This window comes from Marmota monax, unplaced genomic scaffold (assembly GCF_021218885.2).
Source record: "Marmota monax isolate L192 unplaced genomic scaffold, Marmota_monax_Labrador192_F-V1.1 WCK01_AAM20220418_F8-fsc00717, whole genome shotgun sequence".
Lineage (NCBI taxonomy): Eukaryota > Metazoa > Chordata > Mammalia > Rodentia > Sciuridae > Marmota > Marmota monax.
Window position 1 is genome coordinate 42,052 of NW_026692249.1, and position 21,327 is coordinate 63,378.

At 44.8% G+C, this 21,327-nt stretch overlaps 1 protein-coding gene and 1 pseudogene across 1 annotated transcript; both read left to right on the top strand.

The window, feature by feature from the left end:
• Positions 1-664: 664 nt before the first annotated feature.
• Spata31e1 (SPATA31 subfamily E member 1) lies at positions 665-6,772 on the top strand. Its single transcript, XM_046434117.1, is given in 6 exon segments — positions 665-832; positions 1,533-1,584; positions 2,075-2,135; positions 2,396-2,960; positions 3,168-5,183; positions 6,656-6,772. Coding segments are annotated over 6 exon segments (2,979 nt in total).
• A 2,524-nt stretch (positions 6,773-9,296) lies between these two features.
• LOC124086107 (RNA-binding protein with serine-rich domain 1-like) lies at positions 9,297-10,530 on the top strand (annotated as a pseudogene).
• The last annotated feature ends 10,797 nt before the right edge of the window (positions 10,531-21,327 follow it).

Sequence of the window (21,327 nt, forward strand, 5' to 3'; positions counted from 1 at the left end):
TGGGTATGTACACAAGTCTCCAAAATTTCTTCTACATTTTAAGTGTTACTTACTAAGGAATCAGCATACAAAAAAAATAGCTTTTGAAAAACTTATTTCAAATTCATGAATTTTTATAAGTATTTTTTTTTGTTTAAGACCCTTTAGCTGAAGACAGTAAAATTACTGGAAAATTCTAAAAACTTTTTATTCAAAATTCACAAAGCTAAATAAGTACAAAATAAATTTCAGTTCCATGATGCAAGACAAGAACATATAATGTGGGTGAGTTTAAGTCGCTGAGAGAAGAAATGGAGAAAGAAATAATCACTTTGAAATAATAATTCCAGAGACAACTCCCATTTTCACAAACTATGAAAAAGGATGTTCAAGCAGAGATCGGCAAGCAAACAGGTAATTTCTGCGTTCCCTGGTGAACAACAGAAAATGCACTAAAGTCTACATCTGACAAGTTGAGCAGGTGGAATTGGAAGGGAGGATCTAGAAGGCCCAGGAGGGTGGAGGAGGGGTGTAGTGCAGCCTCTTCTGACCACCCTCCCCCCACTCTCAAGATCCCTTTGTGATGAGGGGTCATAGCTCTTGTGATGCTGGCCTGAGCCCTACTCCCTGCTCTCAAAGGGAGCTCTCAGGACAGCTACCTGAGAGTGACTTTACAATTCAGATAATGAGTCCTCTCTTTCCTCTGAAAAGAATTAATGCCATTTAGCTGAGTCCCAGCTCCACCACCTGGGTGATGGAAATAATCCTTGCCTTTGTGGGGGGACTGGTGCTCTTTATCCTGTTAGGCCCTTACTTCTCGCTGCCGCCTTTGAAAAACAGGAATATCAAAAAGGTAAGGAGCCTTTGATCAAAACACAACAGACAATGATTCTCTTTTTCCTACTCTTCTTTCCTCTTATCAAACGTACGGAGAGGTGGGACATCTCAGGAAAGAATAGAGCGTCGTTCTTCTGGGTCAGGTGGGGCAGGGCCAGGAGAGAGTCTGCCCTAAGACTTCTCCTGTCTGAAGCCCTCGGACCATCTGGGTGGTGAGCTTCAGGTCCCACAGCAAGACATACACTGTGGTCGAGGACTGGATTCCTGAGAGAGGTTGGGGACCTCTGGGCAGGAACACTAGTCATCAGCAACCTTCTCCTAGCAGATGCCTCTGAACTAATGTATCCCTGGGTGTTGGGCTGAGGGGAGGGCTGTGCTGAGGGCCCCTGTCACAGGCTGGAGTCCCCTCTGGCCTCAGGGAGCACAACCTGCCTGGCAGCTGAGAAGAGCCTGTGGAAAGGAGTCTGTCAGACCCTCAGTGGCTGAGGACATCCATGATGGAGCTTACATAGAAAATCCCCTTTTGTGTTTTCCCAAGAAGAAAACCAAAGTCTAGTATTTTATCTACTTGAAAAGTGAGTGAAAGAGAAGGACACAGACTTCCATGATTTAAATGTAGGAGGCATGTGACTCAGAAACGTGAGCTTGTGGCTTTTCTATGAAGAGAATGAGGATTGGGCACCAACCCCTTTTTCTTTCTTGTCTCTCAACATCAGATAGAGAAGAGGTGTAGGAAGAAAAGCAAGAAGAAGAGAAGCATTCTGAAAGGTAAGGCTCCACCCTTCCTCCAGAGGTGACTTGATCTCTTTTCCTGTCTCTGAGGACATCAGTTAGAGAGCCTCAGAGGGAGGGTCCTGAGAAGAAAATCAGAACTCAGGATTTCTCCAGCTCTGTGCTCTGAACGCAGCCGTGGCGGGCCAGAAGGGGAGCAAGGCTGCCAAGTTTGTGGAGGGCCCTCCGGGTCCTCCTGTGGAGAAGTCTTTTATTTTGCTAAGGTGATTCCCCTGTGAGATGACAACCCACAGTGTGGCTGTGAGGACCATGGGGATGGATGGATGTAGCAGCAACCTGTTTACAATCAAATGTGGCCCCCTCTCCCTGTACTTTGCTGTCACTCACTGGTTGCATGGCTTTGGACACTGATGCTTGGGCTCCAGAGTCTCATCGCCCACAATCGCTCCTAAAGGATATTCAACTCAGCTTCCTGAAAAATCCCAGGCCCCTTCCTTCTCCACCATAATTCATTCTCCCATTCCAGCTTGTAGAGATTGCCGGAAGAAAGTGGAGGAAACACAACAACTGGCTTTAATTCTGCAAAGGTAAGGAACTTTCCACTTCTCTCTGCATCCTTCCTCCCACCAAGTCCTGTAACGTGACCCCGGGGCCCAGGGCTCACCTAGAAGGGAGATTCCAGGTTGGAGTGGGCTGTAACTCAAGCCCTGGGAAGAGGGATAGCCAGGACTTTGTGAAGCTAGTATGTGGGGCAGTGGACGGTCCATGGGCCACAGGTGCCCATGCCTGGACAGCCTCTTGGTCCCTCCTACTCGTCACTGCAGCTTGTGCCTTCTGTTCCCCGCAGCCACCTACGAAAGTTCCATGAAAACATTACATTTCTTCAGCTGTTACACGAAGATGCCCCGGGTGAGGTATTCAAACCAGGGCCTGCTGGAGCCCACCAGCCACCTCTGCAGAATGTGGAACATTCTTCTTCTACTTCCATGTCCCTGTTGACCTCCATGCTTCCCCTGACCAAGCACCCTCTACCTCTGGCATCATCCCTATCCGATGAAGCTAGAGACCACCAGCCTGGCTTGAACAGAGTCCCTCTGGGCCCCATCCCACAGGGCTCCCTCTCAGGTAGCTCCTACTGGGCATCCCTGGTCACAGCCATCTCAGGACTTGACTGCATAAGCTACTGCATTCTGTTTTTCTCCTGGTGGTGGACAACTACCAAGGCCTTATTCTTCTCCACCTGGACACACGCCAGATCCCAGAAAGACATACATCTTTCACACCATCCTCGAGACTCCACACTCTGGGGAGACCCCACACACCAGCAAGTAGAGGTTGGGGGCCTCTCTTTCATCAACCCTGATGTCCAGAAACTGCTGGAGATGCTCATCAGCAAAAGAGCAGAACTAAAAGTGTGGAAGGAGAACACTAAGGATGGGTCCTCTTTCAAACCAATGAGCCCAGACCACTGCCTGCCTTCTCTGGGGAAAATGCTGAAGTCACTGGGGGGCAAGAGGGACACCACTGCACACCCCTTCTGCAGCACAAAAGGGAAACCAGAGCAGCTCCCCGACTCCCAGCAGGTCTCTTACCACCAGGCCCCGGGGGACTCCTGAGAGCACAAACGCAGCCAGCTGTTCTGGGGCCCGCCCTCTCTGCACAGTGAGTCCCTGGTGGCTACTGCCCAGGTGCCTAAGAGGTCCTCCGCTGCACGATGTAAAGATGTTACATTTAACAAAGTCTCTGACTCTTCCCCAGTTCCATCTCTGGCTGAAGTACCTCCACAACTTTCCCAGGACCAGCCCTTGCCCAGCTATGTGGCCCAATCTCAATTTTTAACACAAACACTGCCCCCATCTGAGGCTCAGGCCCAGAACCACACCCACCTCACATCCTTTCCCCCAAACCTACCACCTTCTTCTCCACCCCAGAAGAGGACCCAGAGAACAATCTGCCCTACATCCCAGGAGGAGGTATGGCTTTTCAGCGCAGCTGAAAATCAGCACGTGGAACGGCACTTGCAGAAGCAACATAAACGGAAGGAGGATTTACCCTCTTCACTCCAAAAATCTCAGGAAGCCAACAGCCAATTAGCTCTCAACCACCGTCAGCACAGTCACCCCTCCCTGACCCCCAAGTCAACCTCCATCCTTCCCAGGGATTCTAACAGCACCAAGCTCCAAGAGCGACCAGAGAAACACAGTCTAGGGAGGTTCACCACAGATGCACACCAGCATGGCCCTCCCTGCAGACTTCAAGCATCCCAGGACTTGACACAGCCTCGGGGCAAATTCCCAAGGAAGTGTTCTGGGTGCCAGGCTAAAGATAAGCATGGCCCCTTCCTGGCTGCCCGGCCCCCGGAACTTGCTTGTGAAAGCAGCAAAGGTGTGCAGAAGGTGAGGTCCAGGTGCTCTGAAAGATTCCTCAAGGGCCCAGAGCAAGACCTAGAGAGGCACCCACAAGATCTACCCTGGAATTCAAGAGGCACCTCAGTAAAGGTTCTGGAAAATGAAAAGGAGGATTCAGGAAGTAAGAAACTTCTGGAAAAAATCCTGCAAGACCATCTGAGCAGAAAGTTGGTACAGATCAATGAGGGCATAATCCCCGTGTACGTGCGTGGATCCTGGCTTGCTTCCAACTACGCTTCTCCCAAGTACAGCACCAACAAAAACAGTATCAATCTAGCATCCTCCAAGGACCAGCTGTCTCGGGTGAACACCTCCCAGAATCTTTCCTTCCTGGATCCAGGAACTCACCTGATGCTAGAAACAGATATCATGAGGTCTCGAGTGCGACACAGGTGGAGTCCACACCTCCAGACCCTAGATCCCCTGAGTCAAGACTTTGATGAGAAACCAGCCTCACCCGTTTCACAGCCAGACCTTCCCTTGGTCCCCCGTGACTCCGCAGACGACTCCACTGCCCAGGCTGCCAGGTTCCCAGAAGGACTTCCTTGGAAAGGTCCAGGAGAGAAGGCAATGAAAAAAAAGGCAGTCCCCACCCTGCAGAGTCCCCTCCCTGAGCCCTCACCTGCAGAGATGCAGAAGGCCTGGAGAGGAACCCCACTGGGCGGCAGCCATGAGCCCTCAGTGGTCCCTCCAGCTACCCAGGGGGACCCCCTGCCTTCTCAACCTCACACTTACAGTCTCTCAGGCAGCACCCAGCCCAGCAGGATTATCACAGGAATGGCAAGAGGCAGCCTCGAGCCCAGTCCAGGCTTGAGAGAGGCCAGGTATGAGCCATGGGAGGAGAGTGGAGTTGTGGCCTCAGGAATGGCAATGCCGGAAGGCAAAGAACAGTCCCAGTCTTCAAGATCTGAAGAGACCAGAAAGACAGAGGTGGAGAAGGAGGAGCCTCCTGAGAGGGAAGTCCCTCCCCTCCCTGCCAGAGAAACGTCAGATCCTCCAGAAAGCTGTACTGAGAGAAGGAAGAATCGCGTTTCGCAGTCTCTGCACCCCAATAAGAAAGGCAGAGGGCAGGGAGATTCCTTGCAAAAAGTCAAACCCCTGCCAGCCACTACCAAGATCCAGAGATCAGTCTCAAGCAGAGTGCCAGTGGATGATGAAACGGCTGAGGCCCAGAACATCGTGACAGCTGTTGGACAGATCCTGGTGGACAAGCTGGCGCATCAGCATGCAGATTTTAAATATTTATTTTTACTATAATTATTATCACATAATAATTGTACAAAGAAATAGAATCACTGTGATATTTTCACACATGCATGCATTACCCTCAAACCACCTCCCCCAGCATCTTTTCCAATCCCTAGCAATCCCTTTTCTACTTTCAATACTTTTTTTTGCTGCAAATGACAGAATTTCATTCTTCTTTATGATTAAATAATAGTCCATCATATGTATATATTATATGCATACATACACTATATAAAATATGTATGTATATACAATTATTCATACACATACACCTATACATGTGTACATGTATACATACGTACCTGCACATATACACACACATATATGTAGCCAATTTTTAATCCATTTCCCTGATGATGGACACCTAAGTTGATTCTTTATCACAGCTATTGTGAACAGTGCCACAATAATCATAGATATCCAGATATCTTTATATACTGACTTAATTTCCTTTAGATAAATACACAATTTTGGGATAGCTGAGTCATATGAAAGTTCTATTTTCAAGTTTTCAACAAGCCTCCAAGCTGTTTCCAAAGTGGGTATATAAATTACATTCCCACAAAAGGTATATAAACATTACTTTTTCTCCATATTTTAGTCAGTATTTGTTAATTTTGTTATAATATTCTAGCCTGGATAAAATGAAATCTCATAATTTTGATTTGCATTTTCCTGATAGTGAAAGATACTGAGCATTTATTTTCTCATATATTTATTGGCCATTTGTATTTCTTCAAAGAAGTGTCTATTCAGACCATTTACCATTTTTACTGGTTTATTTTTGTTAAGTTGTTTTGAGTTCTTGATATATTCTGAATGTCATTCGCTGGCAAAGATTTTTCTCCCTCTCTGATGGTTATCTTCACTCTGTTGATTGCCTCCTTTGCTGTGCAGTTTCTCAGTGTAAAGTAATCCCATTTGTCATTTTTTTCACCTTTTTTATTGTGTTGTTGTTGTTGCCTATGCTTTTGAGGTCCTAACCAGGAAATTTCTGACAGTGGCAAAATTTTAGACTTTCCACAACATTTTCCCCTAGCAGTTTCAGAGTTTTAGGTCTTACATAAAGTCTTTGATGAATTTTGAGTTTATTTTTGTACAGGGTAAGAAATAGAGGTCAAACTTCAATATTCTGCATGTGATTATCCAGTTTTGTTTTTTTTTAGCACTGTTTGTTGAAGAGACTGTCCTTTCTCCAAGGTATGTGTTTGGCACCTTTGTTGAGAAGAAGTTGGCTATAGATGCATGGGTTTATTTCTGGTTTCTCTATTCCGTCTCATGGGTCTGTGTATCTGTGTTAAGGCCAATACCATGCTCTTGGCCCCTATGGCTCTTGTAATATGTCTTGGGATATCTCCATATTAGGGCAAGGTGCATTGTTCCTGGTGGGTTATAAATCTGTATTTCAGACGTCTTGTCAGCAATGTCTGATTTCTTGTGGGTGTGATTAGTTTACCATTGGTTTTACCAGCCAACTGGCAGATGAAGTGCTATGCAAGGATCAAGACTGTGGGTACCATCATGTCCTCCTTGCTCCCTGGCCCTGCATTGTGATTCTAGCACCTTAAGGCTGCAGTTCCTTGATAAGTACCTTCTGAAGCCACATGCCAACTCTGAGAAAGTTTCTTGGCTTTAACTAGGCAATGTCATTGGTAAGTTCCAATAGAGGGCACCCATAGCCAGGATTCATCACCATAGGTTGAGAGGGGATGATTGACAGAAAGTCTACCCACAGTCCCTCTATGTGGGAGACATCTCTTTTCTGGAGACCCCCAGGATCCACGGGGACCTGGTCTTCCAGCTTCTGTGTGAAGTACCAAGTCCGCTCATCCTCTCAAACTCACTTAACTCATGTCCCATCAACCCACTGACCAGCTCCTTCTCATGCTAACCAGTGGACATGAGGAAACTCTCACTACCTCTCAGCCTCTAGCAGCCTTTCTACTGCCTAGAGACCCTGTTCTCCAAGAAGCACCCACCTGGGGTTACACAACCAGCCAGGATGCAGCCCTTCCTTGCCCTCCCCTGGACACAGACTTGGACACTACACTGCCCTATCTGCAGCCAGAATATTCTACAACTGAACCCTTGCCCTACATCAACAGCCTATTGGTTAATTTTATTCAATCTTCATATCATTAATTTCTTACATGCAGGGGGAAAAAGATCTGTCAATAGTTACTGTTAAACTAAAATTCATGAGATAAAGGATATATTAAGGAAAAGGGCCATTAGAGAGCCATTACAGAGGCTATCAAGAAAAAGGACCAGATCCTGGCACAAGGTCCACATCAGCAAGGCCGTATTGCAATTTCAGCAATGTCCACTAGACCAAAGAGCCAAGTGTGTGTTTATTATGCAACTTTGGGGAAGGAAAACAAATTGTTCACCTTGAACCTCCATTGGCTGTAGATTAGGAGGTGGGATAATGCAAATCACAGAAAGCTTTGGGATAAGCGGTCAGAGCAGAAGGAGAAGTGCTAATTGCTTCTGGATTGGTTGGTATTAATAGTCCAGAGAATTTTCACATAAACAGGGCATGCTATGCCTGCTGGTCAGCCATGGGATTTAAGTCAGGATTTCAACATACATGCAGGAATGTGCAAACCCAAAGCTGTGCTGATTAACTTCCTGTTTTAGTCAGCTTTTTTTTCACTGTGGTGACTGAAAGACCTGACAAGAACAACTTTAGAGAAGGAAAATCTTTAGTTGAGGGCTCACAGTTTCAGATGTCTCAACCCAAAGACAGCTGGCTCCATTCCTTGGGGCTTGAGTTAAGGGAGAACATCATGGTGGAAGAGTGTAGCAGAGGGAAGCAGCTCACATTATGAATAGAAAGCAGATTCCACTAACTAGAGACAAATTATATATTCAATGTTATGTCTTTTTTTTTAACCGAAATTAGCTTATAAATCTAATACAATCTTGATCAAAATCCCAGCAGGCTTTTTTTCTTGGTAAAAATTAACAAACTGATTGTAAAATGCATATGGGAATTCAAATGACCTAGAATAGCCAAAATGATTTTTGTAGAACTAAGGATTTATATTACCTGATCTCAGGGATGAAAGGGTAATTAAAGCTACAGTAATCAGGGTAGTGGGGTATTAGCATGGAGGTTGGCAGACAGACCAGTGGAACTGAAGAGGTAACTCAGAAACAGATCCACAGACAAATGGTCATCTGATTTTCCAAAAAGATTCTGAGATGATTTAATGGGGAATGAATGGTTTTTGAACAGACAACAATAGAATAACTGACAATCCAAATATAAAAATAACGACCTACAAACTTCCTCTCCCATCATGTATGTAGGAGGTTGGATTGTGATCCCCCAAGACAGACATCTAAGTCATGGGCTCCAGTACTAGCAAAAGAGACCTTGTGCTCAGATAAAGGGTCTTTGCAGAGGTAATAAAATCAGGACTTTCAAATGAGATCATCTATCCAAGGTCTTTACAAGGTGAGGAGGAGACACAGACAAGAGAGGAGAAACTCAGAGAAAGCAGTGGAAAGAAGAGAGTGAAGCCTGTAGTTGTGTTGCCACAAGTTGGAGAACTCCTGCCCCCCAGGAGCTGGAGAGGTCAGGAGGACTGAGGACAACACCTTGATTCAGGCTTTGGGCCTCTGGAACTGCCAGGGTGTAAGTGTCTGTTGTTAGGAGCCCTCTTCTTTGTGGTCATGTGTTACAGCATCCCCAGGAACCTGACAGAACCCACAAAAATTAGTTCAAAAGTATGACAGGCCTAAATTTAATCTAGGACTATAATCTAATCTACAACTATGAAGTTCTCAAAATGAAACAGGAAAAAGTCCTCACGAGTCTGTTGAGGTAAGCAGTGATTTTTTTTTTTAATGAAACAGAAAAAAAAATGTTAACCATTAGAGAAAACCAAATGAATTAAAACAATTTCTTTTTAAAAGGCACTACTAGGGAGCAGCTAAGGAGAGCAGGAGGAGTGGCGCTGCGGGAAGATGCTTCTGTTTGGCTGAAATTGCAATCGATTAGGGATCATTTCTCAGACTCACGTTAGAAGTGAGAATTTAGATAAGCGAGGCCGCCATTGCCGCTTTGAGCACCTCAAGGGGAGAATGGATTTATCAGGAGTGAAAAAGAAGAGCTTGCTAGAGTCAAGGAAAACAGTAGAAAGTCCAGTGCTAGGGCCCCTTCTCCTACCAAACGCATGGACCGACCGCTCTGATGGGAAGTCAAGGAGCCAGCCAGAAGGACCAAGGCCGGGGTAAGGCTCGGGAGAGACGCAGGGCTTGCCACGGAGGCAGCAGCACCAGGTCTCGGTCCAGCTGCACCTCAGCTCGGGATCCAGCGCCAGCACAGGCTCAGGCAGGGCTGGCTCCCTGGGGAAGCCAGGACATCAGTCCCCCGCTCCTCCGGGTCTCCCAGCCATTGTCGTCGCAGACAGGACAGCAGGCGGCGCTCCGGCTCCCAATCCAAACCTCGCAGAAGAGATGAAAAGGAAGGGAAAACGCGGAGCCCTTCCCCGAAGCCCACCAAAGTGCACCCTGAAAGGCTCATCGGCAAGGTGACCAGGATCACATCATGGAGGTATTGTCCCCTTATGGAGAAAGTCAAAATGATCGACGTGCCTGTAGAAAGGCTGCGTCCTCGTCTCTCCGAAGGCTACGCATCTGGGGAGCTGCAGAATCCAGGGGAGCTGAGAAGGCAGTGAAGGGCGCGCATGGAGGACAAATCGATGACCAGGAGACCACTGCTACCGCTGTGCTGGCCCCCTGGCCTAGGCCACCCCGCCTCCCAAGGATTCAGCCCTCCCCCCCCACCCCCCCGGGAGAATGCTGCCCCTCCCCCCACAGAAGCGGGGTGGGTCAGGTCCCCGTGCGCAGGTGGTCGTGCTTTCCTGGCCGCCACCGCCACCGCCACAGAAGCCGCTCCAGTTCCAACTCCTCCCAATACACAGGGCCTCGGGAGCTCCTCTATACCTGTTCCACCCAGCTCAGTTGTGTTACTTTTCTAGCCACAGGAGGGTCAGCAGGAAAGCCCCCCGCACTGGGGCAGGCGTCAAAGGCAGCAGTGAGGCCTTTCCTCTGCAGGCAGGTTCTGGCTGCAGAAGTGCTGATGGATCAGGGCTGTGCCCATGGAGGGGCCTGCAGTTTTCTGGCTAGAAATCTCACCCATGCCTGTTCCAAAGTCTGTTCAGTGGCAGAGCCTGCAGGGACCAGCAAGCTTCCAGGTGGCAGTGTGGCCCCCTCTCTTCACAGAAGACCTGAGCCAGTCTGGCAAACCCGTTGTGCCCTTGCTGTTACTATGCTACCTCCCCAGGAAAAGGGACCAAGCCGCTACTCCTATTAGGCCTGGCCTTTTTCACTCCTGCTGGAGCTCTCTTCCAGCCTCTGGGTGGCCCCCCACCTGTTAGTTGCTATAAATGGTTCTGTCTTTCCATGTCCTCCCACAGCCCACGGCCCCACATATCCCTTACTCTCTGAGATTGCTGAGCAAGGTGAGAGCCAGCTCCGTGAGGTTATTACAGAGCCCCCTGTTCTGACTGCCACTCAAGGTGGTCCTGCAGGATACCTTGGCCACGTATACATTGTGTTTTTTCTCTCTCTCTTATTATACAGTCAGTACTATAAAATTTATTTTGAGTTTTGTAACTTTGCTGCATTTTAGATAAGATTGGGTTTATACTTTGTTGTGTAGAGTGGTAAAAATGTATTGAATAAACCTACGATGGAGAAACATTTCACAATACAGATATCTGACAATGAGCTCATATCTACATGTACAAAGCAAACTTACCATTTTGTAGTAACAAATCTAATTAGAAATTAGGTAAATTATTTAAATAAACATTTATTTACATAAATAAATTTTGGGAACGGGGAAACCAGGCTTGAACTCAGGGGCACTTGACTTCTGGGCCATATCCTCAGCCCTATTTTGTGTTTTATTTAGAAACAGGGTCTCACTGAGTTGCTTTTGCTGAGGCTGGCTTTGAACTCAAAATTCCCCTGCCTCCCGAGCCACTGGGATTATAGGCGAGCACCACTGTGCCCAGCTAAATAGACGTATAAATCTTAAAAGATGATATATGGGTGGTCATTAAGCACATAAAAACACACTTAAGTCAATAAGCAAATGCAGATTAATGCTACAGTAAGACACATCCACATGGTACTTATTAAAATAGGTCAAATTAAAAAGACAATACCAACTCATGGTAAAAATACAGAGTGACCAGAATTCTCACATTAGACTAAAATGATATGACTACTTTGGAAAACAGTTTGGCAATTTCTCTCAAAAACATAAGCATGGAAATACCATATTATTCACTATCCTACACCTAGATATTCACCCAGGAGAAATGAAAGAATGCATTCATAAAAAGATGTGTGTGGGTAACAGAGTTAGAAGCCACTTTTGATAAAAGCACTGACTCTTCACTCTTTGGACTTTCAATGTCCAAAGAGTAACTACAAGTAGGATAAAGCTTGGAATCTCTGCTTTCTTTTAATATTTATTTTTTAGTTTTAGGAGGACACAATATCTTTATTTTATTTTCTGTGGTACTGAGGATCGAACCCAGTGCCCCGCACATGCCAGGTGAGTGCGATACCACTTGAGCCACATCGTCATCCCCGGCATCTCTGCTTTCAATTTGCATTTATTATCTTAAACTTTGGACCAGGTCCCCATTCTGTTCTGCACAAAGTCTAGTTAATCACTCCAGGAGTAGAATACAAGTTAGATTCAGCAACCAAAAACCCTACATTTATCTAACCTATCTTGTCTCCCTTCAAGACTGAGGACACCAAGAGAAGAGTAAGGTGTTTTCAAGATTTTCAGGGACGTTCAGCTGCAGACGCCATGAGTGGCTCTTATATGTATTCTGCCACTTCCCTAAACCTGCAGCCATTTTGGGTTCTAGGGACAGCAGAGCCTCACAGACAGACCATGACTGATGAGATCATTCCACTAAATGGGAGCAATTACCCCCCCCCCATGGGAACTGAGGCTGCCCTGTGCAGCAGGAGCAATCACCCCATGTGTACTGACTGCCCCCCTCAATGATAAGGACCACCTCATAGAACCAGTTCTGAGATAATGATCAATCAGGACATGACATGAGCAAGATGAACTTTGCCATCTCTGAGAACCCCCATTCAAACCCCCAATACTTGATTTTGTTGCCTTTTTTATCAAACCTCCAGGTTTCTGTCAATGCCTTGAAGAAGACCTATGGTCACTGTACCCTTACACCTGTTCTTCCTGGGGTGGCCACACTGATTAAAACTGCTTTCCTGCCCTTCACCACTGCCTGTGTCTTTGATTAGCATATTGGTGGCCCAGTCTGATCTGTTGGGACACCCTGGGGCTAGGGTCTTCAAGGACTCCAGTAACACATTCATAACAGCTTTATAAAGAGTCAAAATCAGGATATGAGGCAGATATCCATCAAAGAAGACATATCACAACAATGAAATTAGATTCAGCAACCAAAAGGAGCAAACTATTGATGGATGCAATAGAATGGATATTTGTCAAACACAAAAAGCAGGAAGCACACAAAAGAATATAAGCTGTGGGATTGCATTTATCCAATCACAAAATATATGTGAATTGCTGAAAAAAGGCAAATCTAACTCATGGTATCAGAAAGCAAATCAGTGGTTACCAAGGACTGTGGGAAAGGTGGGGTTATCTGCAGATGAGGCAGAAGGGGTGATAAAAAGTTTTTCATCTTGATTCATGTGGTGTTTACATGGCTGTATGTATTTATCATTACTCAATGGGTGCATCTTGTTGTATGTGAATTTACCTCAAAGTAGTTGGTTTTTCAAGTGAAAGCAATTTGAACCAGTGTCTGCGCACTTCTATGAGTTCTTTCAAGAATGAGAAGACAGTCTAGTTGGTGAACTAGCTGTGTTTAAATGAGTCTGCCCTTGAAATACCTCAGCAACCAATATGTTTATAAGCGCCCATACCTTTCCAGGCTGCTCTCAGTCCTCCCTGAGGGTACAGAGACAAAGGCTGGGACCTTCATATCGTGCTCCCTGCTGCTCCCAGGGCCTGGAGCAAGGCAGCACCTATTGTGATCTCCAAGTGATTGGTTGATTAACAGATAGTCAACTAATTAATGTAAGATGCAATCTCTGACCTCAATCAAATGTCAGTAAACCTGGAGAAAGCATTTTACTTCAGGAAAGAAAGCATCACTCTAAAGAATGGGGTATTGGGCTGGGGTTGTGGCTCAGTGGTGGAGCCCTTGCCTAGCACATGTGAGGCCCTGGGTTTGATCCTCAGCACCGCATAGAAATAAACAAAATAAAGGTATTGAGTCCACCTACAATTTAAAAAATGTTTAAGGAAAGAATGGGGTATCGTCAGTAAAAATCAACTGAGGTTAAAAGAAAAGAGAACAACCTGGCTGAGGTAGTCCTAGAGGAAAAGTTGGAGCTAATGGATCTTTAAAAGGAAAAGTCTAGGATCGGGGAAGGGTGAGGACCTTCCTGCCAAAGGCCAGCTGAGGGAAGATTGAAGATGCAAATGGTGTGTCTGCAGAGGAGGTAAAATGTGGGGGACACAGAGAGGAGGGGCAGCTGGGTCCAACCCTGAGGTGCCTGAAGGCCAGGCTGGGAAGGACTAGATCAGGAGGGCACTGGATATCAGGTCCTGGGGAAGACAGAGGCTTCCTGCACACTGAAAATCCCTCAAGGAAATGCCTGCTCTGCTTTAAATCAGCCCACTCTTTCAAAACACAAACTACTCTCTATTGTGTGCAAGGTTCTGGGCCAGGCAGGGTGACAGAAGAGAGAGCCCTTGTCTAAGGAGTCGCATCCTCTGGAGAGAGAGCCACACAGCCAAGCCTGGGTCAGTGGCTGGGGCAGAGCTAGAATGTGCAGAATGTGGAAGAGAGAGGACGGGGTAGAACCAGGGCTGCTGGGTGCAGGCTGAGAAGGCTTCCTGGAGGAGGGGGTATCTGTCCTGAGCCAGGAAGGATGATAGCAGTTTTTCAGAATTGAAAAAAGGAGGTTTCAGAAAAGGACAGACTACAATGTATAAAGAAAAAGGTTTGAGGCTGGTTGGAGGAATTACAAGCAATTTCCAGAAGAGGAGACCTTCAATATGACTTCATAATAGAAACCTACTTTATGAAATAAAATAATTCAAGATGAGTTGAACATTTAGTATAGGCCCAGGATTAAATTTTCATCCAGTAGTCCTCCTTTATCCTTGGTTTTTGTAGTTTCAACTACAGTCCAAATACAGCATATGGATACAAATACAGAAAAAAAAACCAACTCATACACTTTGCATAATTCTTATAACTGTGTATTATTATAATTGTTCTATATTATTACTATTATTATTATTATATTTGTTTTATTATTCTATTTTATTAATATTGTTATTTTCTTACTGTGCCTCATTCATAAATTAGACTTAATCCTAGGTATGTACTTGGAGGAAAAAACACAGTATATGTGGGGTTTGGTGGTACCTGTGATTTCAGACATCCACAGATAGTCTTGGAGTCATCACTGCAGATGCGGGATCACTGTATACCTCCTGAAACAAAGCTGGCATCTTTATATTAATCTGAAAACAAGTACATGAGGGAGAAGCAACCTGAAATATAATGAGAAGCAGAAAAAAAATGAAGAGCAAACCTTTGTTTATCAGGAAAATGACCCCAGGGAGGTGGAAGAGAAGGGATTGAAGCCAGGGCTTGCAAAAATGTCCTTGTCCTCTCTGCAGTGGAGAGACAAACGCAAACCCTGCCTGACAGGGTGACAGGCCAAGCTACTCTGCTATAAAGTCATCAGCTTGGTTGTTGTGCTGAATAAGGCAGCTATGCCTGAGCAGAGCTGGGATCAAAATCTAACACTCAAACCCTGAAAGCTTGTGGGCAGCTCAGTGGACACAAAGCCCTGCTGCATTTCTGGGTAACCATCTGCTGGGAGTCCACCTTCCTGCTCTGGCCGAGGCTCTGCTAGGGGGCTCTATCCACTTAACCACGGTCTCACCAGCTCCATCCTCAGAGCATGCAACTGCACCAGCCTGCAGAGCTGGGAGCCAAGCCATGGTCATGGAGCTGCCATGACCACAAGCACCACTGCTTCCCACCTGCTGGATGCTTCTCAGTTATCTCAACCACCTTGAAATCTGAGTATTGTCATATGATGTGTGATGCAGCCTGAGTATCTGTTAAGAAGTGAGCAGCAGCCTGCACTTCTTGATGGTTGGAAGCACCTTAGAAGCAACCTCTTCCCACTCCAGGATGAAGAGGGGAGGACCCCTGACTCTCCTGCCTCAGACACCTCCACCCAAGGACCACAGGAGAGAGACAGCTCCTTCATTCTCTAGCTGGAGTAGGAGATTCCTGAGGAAGGACTGGGCATCCCTAATCTGTCCTCCAGGGGAGGTGCCATCTTAGTCCCACCCCTATTTTCCCCTTCACACCTCTGGAGGGAACAGCATGATGACCTCCCAGAACAAATGAGGCTGGGCATGGTGACTGGAGATTTTCTTCTCACCAGACTCCCTGCCATCCCCTGTTGGGGACAGGCACAAAAATATCTAGCCTGCTTTTAGAACAGGGACCAGGTTTCCAGAAATGGGTGCTATTGTAGTTTGTTAGGGCTGCCTGCAACAAAGCACCAGAGACCGAGTGACTTAAAGAACAGAAGTTTATCATCTTGCAGCTCTAGAAGTTGCAAGTCAGAAATCCAGGTGTCGGTATCATTGGCTTCTCCTAAGACCTCTTTCCATGGCTTGTAGGTGCCATCTGTGCACTACATGGTGACCTGTCTGTGAGTGTCCGTGTCCTAATCTGTTCTTAAAAAGATACCCACCAGACTGGATTAGGGCCCACCTGAAGAGCTTCAGTCTCCCTCTTTAAAAGCCCTGTCTCCAAATACCATTGCATTCTGAGGGGCTAGAGGCTAGGACTGCAACATGGGAATTCGAGGAGACACCCAGCGGGTGGGTCAGCTGTGGCAGTCCTTTAGTTATTGTTATAACCGTCTAAGGACAGAACCATGGTTTAGAGATGTTAACGGCCATGATTTCAAAACATATGTTTCTTTTCCACTCATCAAAAATAAAAGTTATTTATAATTCATCCATTATTCTGGTGGGTCCAATGTCATTACAAGGGTCTTTAAATGAAGAAGAAATGGGATGTCAAGTCCCTGAGGAATTGATTCCCAGAGAGCTTCTCCATATGGCAGATGCAGCCAGGCCAGGTGCCCAAGGAAGGCACAGCACCAGGGATTGGCACTGGCTTGTGGGTTCCTTAGGACTCTTGCCCTCTAGACCCTTCCTAAACCAGTGGGTCCCGACACTTATGAAAGTCTGCGGCCTCCTCCGTCTCTGGAAACCTTCCAGGGAAGCATCTGCTCGTGTCTCACAGGGGTGGGAGCTCCTGGTAGCAGAGTGCAGGTGGTTTCTTGAGCTTCCACCTTTATCTCCATGAAGGCTCAGAGAGTTTTCCAATCTTGTCAGCGGATGCTTTTAAAACATTTCACATGTGTTTTTCTAGTACAATCATGCTATGAAGCTACATCCCAAAATGTGCAGCCCCATCCCTGTGTTTTCTCTTTGGTTCAGTAGAAGCCACGGATGCACACAATTGGTGAGAGTTGCTGCTCTGTGGGTTTTTATTTCTTGTACTGTCTTAGGTTTGGGGTCAGGGAAATCCTGTCCATGAGGAGGTGAGTTGGGACATGATTCCTCTTTTCCAATTTTTCTGGAAGAGACAGAGTGCAATTGATGTTATTTCTTCTTGAGATGTTTAGTAAAAATAACATTGAACTTATCTGGGATTGGAGATTTTTTCTCCCATGAGTTGTAACTACAAAGTCAATTTCTTTGATGGTTATAGGACTACTCCAGTCTCTTTGTTCATCCTCACAAAGAGTTTTGTAAATTTGAGGCTTTTGAGGAATGGTCCATTTCCCCCATGTTGTTATTTGGAGTGAGTAGAGTTGTCCTAGAATGCCTTCCTCCTCCTTTCCAGGTCTCCCTGGCTTAGGGGGGAGAGCTCCTGTTGGGGTCAGCTTTTTCACTGCTGTGACAAAAAGACCTGACAAGAACAATTTTAGAGGAAGAAAAGTTCATTTGGCGTTCATGGGTTCAGAGGTCTCAATCCACAGTCAATCTCATTGCTCTACGCCCAAGGTGAGGCAGAACATCGTGGTGGAGGGGAGCAGCTCAGAACATGACAGCCGGAAGCAGAGAGAGAGTTCTGCTTACTAGGGACAAGATATAAACCTCAAAGGCATGCCCTCAGTGACCCACCTCCTACAGCCACACCCTACCTGTCTACAATGGCCACCAAGTTCATCCCTACCAGGGGATTAACTCACTAAATAGGTTAATGCTCTCCTAACCCAATACTCACCTCTAAACTTTCTTGCATTGTCTCACACATGAGCTTTTGGGGGACACTTCATATCTATATCATGATAGCTTCTCTTTCACAATATTCTTAAATTATATCTTCTTTCTATTATATTTTCCTGTCATTCTAGAGATTTATCAATATATTGATTTTTTTAAAGAACTAGCTTTTGGTGTCATTGATCTTCCTTTGCTGTTTCCAGCTTTATTGCTCTGTCCTTATCTCTTTTTTTACACAATATCTTTATTTTATTTTTATGTGGTGCTGAGGATCAAACCCAGTGCCTTGCGCATGCCAGGCTGGCGCGTTACCACTTGAGCCACATCCCCAGCCCCCTGTCCTTATCTTTATTGCTTCTTTTCTTTTACTTGTTTTGGCTTTAATTTTTTGGTCTTTGTGGTCGAATTTCTTGAAGTGAACACTTCGTTAATTAAATTATCTTTTTTAGCTTTTTATAATTAGTTAATGAAGTTAGCTTTTTCATAATGTGGGCATTATATGGCTAAAAATTTCCTTCTAAACACTGCCTTCATCTGTAACCCAGAGTTTAATATTTTGCTTCGTTCAAACTATGTTCTAAATTTCCAGGAGAATTTCCTCTTAGAGCCATGGACCATTTAGAATTGAACTGGTCAATATGTGTTTAAGGAATTCAGTGTTATCTTTCTAGTAGGGATTTATACATTACTATCAGGTCATATAAAGTGCTTTACATGATTTCCATTCCTTTAAATCTGCTAAGGTTTGATCTAAGATGCAAGATGCCATCTGTCCTGGTTCACTTGGCAAGAACGTGTACCCTCTGTGTTGGGTGGAGGGTCTATGAAAGTCCACTTTGTGCACTGGGATCCTGGTGTTGTTCTGGTCACTGCCCTTGATGATTTTCTATCAGTTTGATGACTTAGAGCACAGTGTTGAAATCTTCATTTCCTCTTGTGGATTTGTCACATTCTCCTCCAAGTTCTTTCAATTTTTTCTTCCTGATTTTCAAGCTCTGAAGTTGCACATTCAGGATGATTGTGTCTTCTCGTAAATGACCCTTACGTCATCATGGAATGCCCCTCCTCCTCCCTGGTGGTGTTCTTTCTCCTAAAGTTCAGGCTGTGTAACTGTCATACAGATGGCTCAGTTTTTTTCATTAGTGTTATCATAGTATATCGTCTTCCATTCTTTCACTTTTAACCTACGTATATCATTGCACTTAAAGGGAGCTTCTTCTTCAGCCTTTAAAATTGATATTTTTAAAATTAATTCTGACACTGTTTGCACATGGATATTCTCTATGTGTAGAAATAAGTTATCACTATTATTATTGTAAAACAACAATATATGGTTTCTATAGGGTTTTTGTGTATGTTTCATTTTTTGTTTCATCAGGTTTTGTTATTTTTTAATTTTTATTTGTGTTTTGCTTTGGTCAACATTCTACTTCTGGGAAATTTATTGTTATTGTGTGTTATAATTATGCATAATAATGGATTTCATCGATACTTATTGGTGCATGCACATAACATAATGTGGTCATTTCATTCCCCAGCATCTCCCCTTTCCATCCCCTCCTCCTGCTCCCTTTCCTTTACTGTACTGGTCTCCCTTCTCCTGCAGTCCTTAAAAGCAATCTGCCAGTCTGCGTTTTGATTAATGTGCTCAGGCCATTGGCATTTAATAAAAGACTTGATCTATTTGGACTTAGCGACATTTGTGCCATCTGTTTCCAGTTTCTCTAGTTCCCTCTTCTGCCTTTCTTTGGTTTTGGAATCGGTTTGGGTGTTACATTAATTGTGCTTTTTGTGATATCTCCTCACGTAAATATTTTAGTGGTGGTCTCAGTACTTAACACTTTGCATCTCTACTTCAGGCCACATCTACAGAATTCAAATCTAGGTGAGTTAAAATCCTAACTGTACAAATTACACTGTGAAAACATTCAGAAGAAAATGTTCTATGTTGTTTGGTAGAGAAAGATTTCCTTAAAAAGACCAATACAACATGCCAGAAGTAGGAACAGGAACCTCCCCCAAAATGCGAGTGATCAATAAACATATGAAAATATATACTATCTCAACAGAGAAATGCCAGTTAGAACTATAATCAGATACAATTGACAAATCTTAGGCCTAGCTGGAGGAGGCTGAATTTTTACATGACTTAAGGGATGGATTACTCCCAGTATGACCCAGCAAGACATCTACTTTGGTGCCCAAGTACACAAAGAGACATACAATGTATCTGCAGCAGCACTACTTCAAACAGCAAAAAAAAACTCAGATGCAACTTGAACTTGACTAAATTATATGTTGGTATATCCATTCAACGGAATACTCTATAGCAGTTCAAATGAATAAGCCACATTGTCTCAACATGGGCAAATGTAACCTATAATTTTATTGACTAGAATGAGCAACTTGCAGAAGCATGCACACAGTGCTCGGGCACCATCCTTTAAGAAACAGAGGGTGGTAAAGCACCACATTCTTGGAATGCTCCTTTAAGGTCCCAGGAACCAGGCTAAGTCAAGGGAACATAGAGAGCAGGCCTGGGTCAGAATGTCCAGATAGTGCTATCTTGAAGGACACTGACATTCTCTCGTGTATGCTGGGAACTGGGACATGTTAGTGTTATCTGTAGAAAGCCGCTTTTTTGCATGCATGACAGGACATCTGCTCCTTGGGATGTTGGTCATATAAAGAACAAAACAAGCTAATACTGATGTCACTGCTTCTGCAGGCTAACCTACAAAAACCTCCCTCCACACAGTGACTGGTGCTGAACTGAGGGCACTGCAGAAAGGATAGGTGTCTTTCATTCAGCTGCCACCACCAGACAAACACCAGGAGGAATAGGAGACATTGTCTTCTGGGGTGGCATTATGACAGGCAGGAGGTGCTACTTGGTGAAGCACTCTGAGGGAAGAAGGTCCAGCCTTCACCACTAGACTCTAGTAAAGCCTCCCATCCAGCCTGTCACTGATGAACCTTCCCCCAAAGCATTTCCCCTACATCTCACCCACCATTGTGGCAACCTATTCCACTGCCCCGGCACAACTGGGCAGTGGACATTTTAACCTCATTTATAAACTGTTCAAAATATACAAAATAAGTCTCTGGGCTGTTTAGGAATGCACACATACATAATGGAGTCTAAAGGGAAATGCAGGAATAGTGAAGATTAAACTCAGATTAGTGGTTATATTCTGGGAGAAAATGTCAGGATGGATTAGACAGGGAAATTCAAGGGGTCCTGGTCAGTAAATCAGTGAAGGTGTTCTTTATTTTTGAAAAAACAAACTGTAAGTTTTAAATATCAAAAAAGTAAAACCATATGTCTATTTATCATGTACACATGAAGAAACACACCCCAAATCTCAGAAATATGTATTATTGAGCCATCCTCAATATATAAGGTATATTAATTTTTCTGATTAATACTTATATATTTTCTAAAGATTTCCTTTAGAATTGATATCATTCCTATTATCAGAAAAAAGTCACAAGAATAATTTTTTATAAAAGAATGTTTTTATCACAAACGGACATACAGGGACAGACCAGGCAATACTGAGATCCGGATGTGCCTGGCTTTCTGAAATGGATTGTTTCCATTTCTCCAACATTTTGTGCTCCTACTGTGAGATGTCAGTCTCAAACATCACTCAGGTCATCACTCAGCAATAGTTAAACCAGATCTTAAATGCTTCACTTTCCTCCACACACCCTTAGGCTGTTGGACTGTGTATCATC